Source organism: Ctenopharyngodon idella, chromosome 8, assembly GCF_019924925.1.
Source record: "Ctenopharyngodon idella isolate HZGC_01 chromosome 8, HZGC01, whole genome shotgun sequence".
Classification (NCBI taxonomy): Eukaryota; Metazoa; Chordata; class Actinopteri; order Cypriniformes; family Xenocyprididae; genus Ctenopharyngodon; species Ctenopharyngodon idella.
In genome coordinates, this window is record NC_067227.1 from 7,636,866 (window position 1) to 7,647,966 (window position 11,101).

The following is an 11,101-nucleotide window of genomic DNA, read 5'->3' on the forward strand; positions in this document are numbered from 1 at the left end:
AGATTACCGGATGCCAAAGGTTCACTACGATGTGTAAAGAATAAAATGGATTTTTGAAGGTCTGTTGGGAATGAATTACAGCAGGTATGAAAATAGCAGGATTATGTTGATGCAGGTACGAAATAAGCATAGTTAATGAATTGTGAAAGGTAAGGAATGGATTGTTAAAGGTAAGGAGTAACTGTAGGGAAAGGGTTGTGGTAGGTAAGGGCCACTGACTGTGGGCCCCTGTGTGTGTGTGTGTGGCGGGGGAGACAGACTCTGCCAACTGCACGATTCACTAAGCTCTCACCAGGGGAGAGAGATAGATAGTTTTAATGTGTATGTGTGAGTGAGAGAGAAGCGAGCGAAAGAGAGAAAAAAAATACAAATACAGAAAACCAAAATGTATATTCCATATTAAGTATGTGAATGGGTTTTATACTCAATTGTGTATGTCGGCCTGATCTGCAGGTAGGAAGATGAATGAGTTTGTCTGTTATAAATATATAGACCAGAGGCAATGGGAAGGAAGGACAATTATATAAATCTACTTCAAGTGCGCCATCTTGAAGATATCGTCGAAGTGACTGAGTTTATGGACAGATAAAGCAACTTTGCTTTAGGGTTGATCCTTGAAATATCTCTTATAGCGTTTCACATATAACTTTTACTTTGAGCACTCAGCATATGCCCTGATGCAATTGATCTAGAATTTATAAACTTTGAAATGCAGCGCCATCTTAAAATGAAGGCATTAAACTGATCACCTAAACTTATGGAAGGACTACCTCGTCACACTTAAAGCGATCGTATGTTAATCGGCATCAATAAATCATTCGGTGGCCATGAAGTCCTCTTGCTGGTGCCAAAGTCTCATTTCCCAATAGGACCACTCTAATTGATTTAAATGCTTCGTCCTTGCGGCAACGCTACTATGCTCACTTAGTAAGGGGTCTTTAACATTATTATTATTACTACCGTGATTGCGGTTTTCTCCATTTCCTATTGTACGACAAGAGTCAGAATCTCTCGCCCAGAGCTGAAAAAATAATTATTAGCATCTTGGAACAAACAGACGAACCCCCCCACCCTCGCCTCGCGGCCCAGAGCCGACCCCCTCCTCGCGCGCTCATCTCCCCGTCTCCGTTTTTGCCACGTTCAGTCCTTAATTTATGCAAAATTAATTGATATATCTTTTATAATTGATGTGCTGTAAAATTAATGAGTAATTTATGTAATTAGTCAATTAAGGCTAATTCTAGCATATGTTCAATATGCCCAGAAGGTGCACTTTACAAGTTGTTATTTGTCCAGGAGTTGAATGCAGCGAAAACCGTCTAATTAATTTCTTATGCATATCAGCGTGTTGTCTACTTAACACCGCGCTTTGTGGGAGCAGGTTTAATATTGATCTAAACAACACGGTGAGGAGGAACACGCGCGCTCCCGCCTCAGCCTCGCAGGGGCCTTCCGGTGCCAAGTGCTCCACATGATTCGCGTGTCAAAGGCGCTTCTAAACACACGTTATTCGTCAGCGGTCCGGAGCTAAAGTTGCATTTCAAAAGACATTAAGCCCAGGAGATAATGGCGCTGGGTGTCGCCGTGTGTGAAATATGCATGCGACTCGTTCGCCGGTGACCCTTTAAACTAGAGAAACACCGGAGCTCTTCAGGAACAAAATGAGAAAGATCTGTTGGCTAATTAATTGACACGGTTTTGAATATTCATCGCTAATATAACCACTACGCCTTTAATTATATTGTTGGACATCTCTCTCAGGAAGGTAAATCACTGAAGGCTTAATTAATGTAATGTATTCGCGACCCGCCGGGAACCCGTGTAAGAAGGCGCCTGGTGGGACCGTGCCGTGACACCTGGCCGCACAAGAGCGGCGGCGCTTTTGTTATTCTGTTTACCGGAGTACCTGTTCTCGGGGGTTGTGGGGAAGTGTTTATCCTTGTGAAATACGAGCAAAGTGCAAACAGCTTGACAGGTTGATTCTGACTCCGCTCAGCCCGGTGAAAAACTGGCGCGCGCTTGGTGCGTGCAAACGTGTGCGCTTTCAGCTTTTGAACGAATTGATTTTTACTTGAAATTACTCAAGAGAAAGGAGTTGTGAAATAGTATATAATTATGAAAGTGATGTGCTTATACTGGTGTCAAGTTATGACAAGGTTACATATTATACAGTTTATGATGGATCATGTTCAGGGGGGGGAGGGATAGAAAAAAATATGGATAGATTTTTTTTTTTTTTTTCATTTTCTGAGTATGTGGTTGTCCTGTTGTTTTCCCTTTCTCTCTCTGCTATCTCTATCCACCTTTCACAGGACCAACCTTGATTGAACCCCAAATTATGTTCTGACAAACAATGAAGTTATTATTTTTAACACTTCATTTGTAGCTTCAAGAGTGAGCAAAGGCCAAAACTATACTAAACACATCCATAAAGTTTGCCTGTGAGCAAAAAAAAAAAAAAAAAAAAAAATCAAGAGGTAGTTATACAGAGCTGTGTCAGTTGAAAGACTTTAAAAGTTGCCTGCCGGACAGTTTTGTGGTTCAACAAACCAATAGTCAAATGAACAAAAAAATCACATCTTATCTCATTTCTTTCTGAAGCTGCTCATATAATCTGTATATTAATATTATGAATATCATAAGAATATAAATGCTATTTCAACTTACAATTAATATTAGATAATTTAAATAGAATAAACTTAAAAAAACGGAAGTTTGTGCCATTATAAGATATGCTGGAGAAAGAGTGTGGAAAAAAAGGAGCTTTCTAAAGGAGCATGTTCGTCCCTGTTGCCTGGTTCTTTTTTATGTTAAAACATCTTTAGAACAGATAGTAATGAGAAACCCATTGTAAATAGTTTATATCTCATATATAACAGGGATTTTTGTGACAATATTTTATAGTTCATAATCTTTATATACTGTAATAATAACACAGGTGGTATAATGGAGGTCCATGACTTAAAGTTTATCAGCAACTGGTGTAATGAGACTTATTCACAAAAACACAAATCAACATTGGGGTTCACATACATTAAAATAATGCTGTACAATAACTAAACAGCATAAAATGCTAAATAAAACACTTTAATGTACATAACTGAAAAAAGAAGAAATTTTTATAATTATTATATTTATAATATACATACATGTGATGGTTTGCACAGGAAATAAAATGTCTATTTGTTCATAATATTTATACTTTATACACTTTTTACTTCTTTTTTTTTTACGTTGAAATTAGCTTTATATTTTAAGATGAATTTTACATTGAAAACAGTTTTACAGTGCATTGACAGAGAAAATGAAAACACAGTAAATAGCCTACACGATAAATATTAAGTATACTTGAGGCTATTCTTGTTTAAGTAAGTCTAAACTTCAAAAAAAAAAAAAAAAAAGTTTGATTATCCAGAATTCGAGACGTTTAAAATAATTCTAATAACTCTCCATAAACAGTATATGTATATTTCACATTCACATCATTAGTCTTGCAGTGTGTGTTATCATTATCAGACTCATTAGTGAGCGCGCTGCTCTTTGCCTCTGATTGGTACAGATGAGTAGGACTAAACGCATATGAAGTCAGACCCTCCCCCTATTTACCCCTTATTCGTCCTAAAGTCAGTGTCATCATAATAAAACGCAACTAGCGGGGGGTCTGGACCTCTGCCATTCTTACAAAAGCGTCGCCGGATCTTCTGTGAGTCAAAGCCGAGCGCGCGCATCCTCCGGGAGAACTTCTCGCGCTCTGAGAGGACGCAGGTGTCGCGCGCGCGTGTGAGGAGTATCATTAGAGAGGTAACTTTCAAACGGTCCCGTTTTCTTTGACATACTTTGACTTTGCCTTAATCCTGTGGATTTTGACTTTGTGAGCTGTTTCTATGACTATAAAGCATATGTAAACATACAAAACAAACAGATGAAGTAAATCAAAGCAAGGCTATATAGTACGCTGAATGATTTTTTTTATTTAAATGGACGATATGCTGGCTTGCTTCTGACTGATACTGCAAAGAATTTAAAACGCCATGCCTCGGCCAGGCAAAAACTCCTACAGTGACCAGAAGCCTCCGTACTCGTACATCTCTCTGACTGCCATGGCCATCCAGAGCTCTTCTGAGAAGATGCTCCCCCTCAGCGACATCTACAAATTCATCATGGACCGTTTCCCGTATTACCGCGAGAACACTCAGCGCTGGCAAAACTCACTCCGGCACAACCTTTCCTTCAACGACTGCTTCATCAAGATCCCCCGGCGCCCCGACCAACCGGGCAAGGGCAGCTTCTGGGCCTTGCATCCGGACTGTGGAGACATGTTTGAGAACGGCAGCTTCCTCCGCCGCCGCAAGCGTTTCAAGCTCCTGCGGGTGGAGCATTCGGCTTGCAAGAGTGGCCCCGTGCTGCACTCCTACCACTCTCACCACCATGCCCAGCACTCCTTGCATCAATCCCACCACCATTCGGGCAAGCTGGGTGTGGGACATCCGGAGTACCTGGGCACCATGGGCCGCCTCTCGCACTTCCAGAGCTACACGCTCGGTGGCGGGCAGGGTGGCAGCTTCAAGCACCCGTTCGCCATTGAGAGCCTGATTGGCAGAGACTATAAAGGAGTGATGGCCAGCGGTTTGCCCATTGCGTCGGTCATGCATCACCTCGGCTATCCTGTGCCCGCTCAGCTGGGCGGCATGGTCAACTCCGTGTGGCCACACGTTGGCATGCTGTCCGAGCCGGTGTCGTCAGACTACCCACCGTTCAGTGTGGCGGTGAAGGGGCTGTACCATCATCACCCGGGAACCCAGAGCATGCCCGCCGTGCCCGTGCCCATCAAACCCACACCAACCCTGGGCACAGTCCCCTCCCTGACTGGCATGACGCCGGGAGTAACGCAGCTGTGCCCGAGAACCACAGCACTGATGGAGAGAGACGCAACAGCTCTTGTTGAGGAAAAAAGCGGGTCTCTCCATCCTGCTCTCCTGCAGTCTTGAGCCAAAAACTGAAGATTCAGACACGAGGGTACGTAGAGCATGTTTTGGGGATGGCTGTGGACTGATTTGAGATGCCAGCCTTTTCCAGAAGATCTGTACTGTCCTTTAAGAACTGTTAAAGAAGCTTTTTTGTGAGGCTAGTTTATATTATGCAGAATGCAGGTTGTCATATTTGGCTCTGTGCTTTTCTGCTTTGGTTAATGAGGTATAGGTTTTAACTTCTTTTAAAAACTGTGTACTGTACAAAGGACTGGTATAAGAAAAAACATGTATCTGATGTACATTTTTTAAACACTTTAAAGTTAAGCCTTATTAACATGAAAGCTACACAGACTGTAAAAAGAATTAAAAAATGTAAAACTATGACTTGCATGCTTGTATGCCACTGTTTAAACAGTGAAGAGGATTTCTGTGTGTCTGAGAGAGAGAGTCATGAAATAACCCAAAGTGAATTTTGCTAAATTATTGTATTTGTGTAAAATAGAAAATACATTTATGTTAAAATGTTCTTATATATTATCATAAATGTTATACATGTAAATATATGTAGAATATCATCAGTTTTAGCATTTGAATTGCACTCGTGGTATTTACTAACACAACATCTAAATATTTTATGAAGATTAAACAATCAAATAGACAATTATAGTGAACAAAAGCAGGTTTGGTTTAAGTGTGCTGTTTTAAGGTGGCATGTGAGTTTCAAAAAAGCAGTATAATTGTATAAGATTTGTAAATGAAGTATTTTTAGAGTAAAATCACACACTTCAATCCAGTTTCTGTGCAGTGGAATGTCTTTTTTTCCTGACTTTTTCTCATTTGTTTCATCTGTTAGTTCTCCAAGCTGTATTTACTCTTATATGTACAGTATATTTATATATATTTACTCTTATATATGTAAAATTAAAAGCATATATACTATGCATACATATGTGTAAAATTATAGGTAGTAGCTAATAAGATAAAATGCTTTAAAATATACTTAAATGAAGGAGTTAATGTATCTGTAAATTTATTTTGTTTAATACAAAACAGAATTTTTGATGAATAGGAAATCATTTTTATGTTATTTAGTATATTTATTTTGTGCTCTCACAATATTTACAATATTGTCTTCCACTTTGTGAATTCTTTCACCAAATCCACATTTTGAACGGTGAACCCTGACAGACAGTGGCTGAACATCCACGAGCATAAATAGCTTAATAGTAATGGATTCGCTTCCTCGCTATTTTCGAACATTAAGACAATTGTTGCTCCAAGGCATAGAGACGAAAGACTGAGTCTGTTTGCCAAACTACAGAAAACATGGCGCCGTCCAGCAGAGGAGCATTTACCTAATAATCCATCCTGATGTTAAATGTTGCTTTATAAGTTTAGTGCTGTGCACACATGTCTGATCTTCTCGAAGTCAATTCAGTTTCCGAGATCATTTTTTTTTATGGCACTTTCTAATATGGCCAGGTATATATTTCAGGAGCTCCACAAGTAGTGGTGATGAAGAAAACTTAACCTGACAGAATTCAGAAATGTTCTTGCATATGGAGATTTGGACTGTTTTCCACACATAAAAATGTTCAGGGCAATATATCTTGTATTTAAAGTATCAAACATGAAACTAAAATTAATATGTATGGGCTGGAGAATTTTAGAGAACAAAAATCAAATTAGCCACATGAACTTTCAAGAAGCATACATTGGTTTTGTGTAGCTACAAGCACAAATTCAACCTGATGGCCTGTTTTTTGATTGCCTGATAGAATTGATTCTTTCTTAATATTCCATTTTGATTTCATCTAAATAACATTGATTCACTGACCACTACATGAATTGGGATGACCATAGATTTTCTTTGCCGAAAGGTTATTCTATGCGTGTGTGTGTGTCTAGGATGCTGTGCTTCACATAAAGCGCCAGAGGAGACGGCCGCATGACTTCAAAAGCAGCCGTTTGATAAAGTTGTTTTGTCCTCCCCGTCTTGACATAAATTTCACCTTTGAAGTTGAGAAGCTGGTCCTCTTCACAACACAAAAGCTGCCAGTTGGGAGGCCATTTAGAGTGTCACTGTTTAGCATGGCAAAGGCTCTTTTATACATCTTCATACGCGCGCTGCAGCACACGCTCACACCAGGAGTGAGCCGAACCTGCCCTCTGAACAAATAAGATGCACAAGTGGCTGGCTGATGTGAAAACTACACCCACATCATATCTAGTCAATGAAAATGATCTGTCTCTCTTTCTTGCGCTCATGCTTTCCTCTTCTCTTCATTACTCTCTGGATTCATTACTGTCTGACAGTAGTGATCTGAATTTCTTGGCATCTTAAAAGACATAAAATTTGTCTTTTACCATAAGCAGCTACAGTGTAAATTTCAAACAAAATGTGACATTTTGCATATGTAAGCGCCTGTTGAAAATGTAACATACGCCAAATGATACAGTGCACAAGAAAAACCTCCCGTTAAAAGCAAATATGTGACCATTTCTTATTCATTTCTTTTATAGATATGCTGATTTTTTTTCAATTCGTAAGTCTTTTAAATATGGATTATCTGGAAAGTATGATGAATAGGAATGAGGTCATCGTGAAGTTGCTGGTCTGCGGCTTGTTGAGGGGCAGAATTTGATATGAGGTATTATTGTTAATTACTCTGACTTCAACAGGGGTGGAGGTGACACATTCATGCCCGTCTTAATGACTGCAAAGACCTCGCCTTCATAATGAACCGTTTAATTCATGAAGCTCCTCGCCACCATGAGCCCCGGCACAGCAACTTAGTAAAACTGTATAATTCTTTATAAATGCTTGAATTGTGGCCGCAAATCAAGTGTGGATTGGTAATATTATAATTGATATATTGTGTTAATTCCTCATAACACATAATTGAACTGATAGATTCAGTGTTTAATCTGTCTGTCTCTTGAAATATTTATATCAGGGGATTATTATTTTTTTTTTACTGTCAAGTAGCTGTTTGTTCATATTTAGATACAGTGATGGAGAACGTACTCGCTCAACAACAGCAAACTCACAAACCATTAAATTTACTTTTCCAGTGTTGGGGGTAACACATTACAAGTAATGCGAGTTTCGTAAACAGATTACTTTTTACAAGTAACAAGTAAAGTAACACATTACTTTTATGTTTCCAACAAAATATCTGAGTTACTTTTTCAAATAAGTAATGCAAGTTATTTTGTTTTCCCATTTATTGACTGCCTGACAGCTCTCTTTTCCCCATGTTGAGAGAAATTGAGAGTAATGGTGCAGAGGTGGTAGTGTGCGCTGTGTAAACATGATGGTTATTGTAGTTCTAGACTAATGTGAACATGCATTTACTCATCTTACTTGCATAAAAACTGATTCAGTATAAATATACTTTATGTATTTCATCTCACTTTATTAACCATTGTCACTGCTGCTGACCTTCGATGCTCCAATTCAACCACACAAATAAGCAAAAATTACTTTAGATAACCATCACATTTGTGTTTCATTTATTTGTTTTCATTGCTGAAGTAAGAGTGTTGAACTTTCTTATCCTGCTATTCTTCTGTAGTCCAGAATGGCAGCACAGCTGAAAGGTTTGTTTGAACTGCACCTGTACTGTACAGGTGTGAATTTGCACTTCCCTCAGCCTGAGGGTATTTATTTCACTTTTGTTGTGAAAGGGCCTTTAGATTTGCCAAAAGTTGAAGCAAGTCCAGCCCAGGTGAGAAAAAGTTACCCAAAAGTAACGTAATGGATTACTTTCCATAAAAGTAATGCAATTAGTTACTTTTTCAGGGAGTAACGCAATATTGTAACATGTTACTTTTAACACATTACTAGTACACTGGTAAAGACATTTATGATGTTATGAGTAATACCAGCTAACAGGAAACATTCTCAGAACTTTGGCTAATTTTCTGGCAAGGTTCTCTCAAAGTTATGAACAAATGTTCTTCCAGTATCGTTAATGGAATGTTTGTTCACAGTATTTAATAATGTTTTCAAAATGTTATGTTATGTTATTGAATGTACTTGTTTCAAAACGTTCAGCATTCAAAAAGTTATGTTCCCATAATGTTTGTAAGATGATAAAATGGACTGTTCCCTTAATGTTTTTTCTAACCTTCGCATAAACACGAAAAAATAAGTTTAAAAAAAAAAAAAAAAAAAAAAAAAACTGGAAGTTTCTTTCAAAAACATTAAAAAATTATACCACACTTTTTAATTATATTTGCTTCATCATTTTGTACTAGTGCATTTTTCAAGGGGTTATATTTTTTGCTAAATTTGACAAATTTTAACATTTTTACTTTTATTATATTTCAACCTGATTTCACGGCAATTCGTACGTATTTTATGAGGTGGCTAATTCGTACGAATGACCTACCCCTAACCCCTCCCCTAAACCTACCCGTCACAGGGGTTTAGACAAATCATATGAATTCGTACTAGTGAGGTCGTACGAATTCCTACAAATTAGTCGTGAGATAGTGTTGTATACTGACCTTCTTGGAAACTTTTTACTATGTCTTCATCCTTTATTTTAAGTATTTATGTTTTTTTTCCTCCAATTTTAACTGTCTCTTATAGTTCGAGGCATAATTTACTGCAATCAACAATTTAACCACTAATTTAGTTTTAACAAAAGTGCTTGGATGCAAACAACATGTTGACTATAATGACAAAGTGGAAATGACACTTGTTCAGATTCAGAAACAATGACAGAAATGACAGAATTCTACTGAGATGCATGAATGTTGGAGATTGTTGGTAGACTAATTAAAACGGAGTTCTTCAAGTATCTGGAAGTGATCTTAAAGGACTTTATAGTAGTTTCTTGTTCTGCAGATTTTAATTCATGTATGGCAGCTCTCAGGTGCTGGAGTTCAGTGAAAGCACATTGATTTGTTCTTTCAGGGCTGAGCTTCATTACTTGGCATGTGCCTTCTGCCTTTCCCCTTCAACACACCTCGAGCCATAAGTCACCGACTCATAATAAAAAGCTCATCTGCCATGCATTAACAAAAGATGAGTAGAGGTCACCAGAGCTGTAGTGCCGATCACTAAATCTCTCTCTTTCTCTCTTTCTCAGTGATTCACTAAGAAAAGACAGCCACGTTCGGACTGCCCTCTGGGCTAATTGAAATGGTTGGAGGTTGTCCTTTTAACAAGGATTGTTAGATGCAGCCAAGTCCTGTGTTAATGGTGCTCAATATAGCAGATTGTCTGGTGCTTGACTACTTCATCTGATTACTTCCATGAATTCTGAAGGCACAGTGTCAGTGTTTTTAAGACCTTTATGAAGTTCTGAAAGTTTTTAAGTTTTCATAACTTTCAGCTGTCCTAAAAAAATGTATAGGGGAGATATTTTTTAGTAATTTTTGCATATATTTTAGTAATTTTTTTTTTAATTTTTAAATTATTATTATTTATTTTTTAATTATTTAATTAAGTTATTATTATTATTATTTTAATTCTGTATAAACACATAAAAGATACAGTTCTCTGAAAACACTTTTTTTTTTTTTTTTTTGCCCCACAGCATTTGGGGTAAGTTGTCACACTGGAACCTGCCATTAAACAGCCTATAAAAGGCCTTTAAGTATTAAGTAATATTTGAAAATCTATTATGACACACAAAACAATTAATGAAGCAGCAAATATATATATATATATATATATATATATATATATATATATATACACACACACAACAGTTCTTTCTAGTTCTCGAATCTGATTGGCTGATAGCTGTGCGATAACAGCACTCTTACCTTTTCACTGTTTGTATCACTCCGCTTGAAGCGACTGTCATGGTGGCCGAGCAAATCCACCATATATTTGCGAATGCTACACTTGTACCATGAACTGTAGTTTTAAGAGTTTTTTTAGGCAAGAATGTAGTTGTTTAGACCTGAAATATGTGACTCATATTTAATCATAGCGTCTATTTTACAGTTTGTTTAGACGTTTTTGGAGGTGCGAGCTCCAGGCCGTCAGTGGCTGTTCAGGGGTCTTGTAACCGCCGAGAACAGCTTCATCTCGGCCAGTGCTTCAGGGATTTGCCGCTGTGTCTTAAACATGAGATATAATTCATTTTGGGTACATAAAATGGCAATCT

The 11,101-nt window shown here is 37.9% G+C and overlaps 1 protein-coding gene across 1 annotated transcript; it reads left to right on the plus strand.

The window, feature by feature from the left end:
• The first annotated feature begins 3,276 nt into the window (after positions 1 to 3,276).
• On the plus strand, positions 3,277 to 5,826 carry foxb2 (forkhead box B2). Its single transcript, XM_051903308.1, has one exon. The coding sequence runs from the start codon at positions 4,032 to 4,034 to the stop codon at positions 4,986 to 4,988; it is 957 nt and encodes a 318-aa protein (XP_051759268.1). The 5' UTR covers positions 3,277 to 4,031; the 3' UTR covers positions 4,989 to 5,826.
• The last annotated feature ends 5,275 nt before the right edge of the window (positions 5,827 to 11,101 follow it).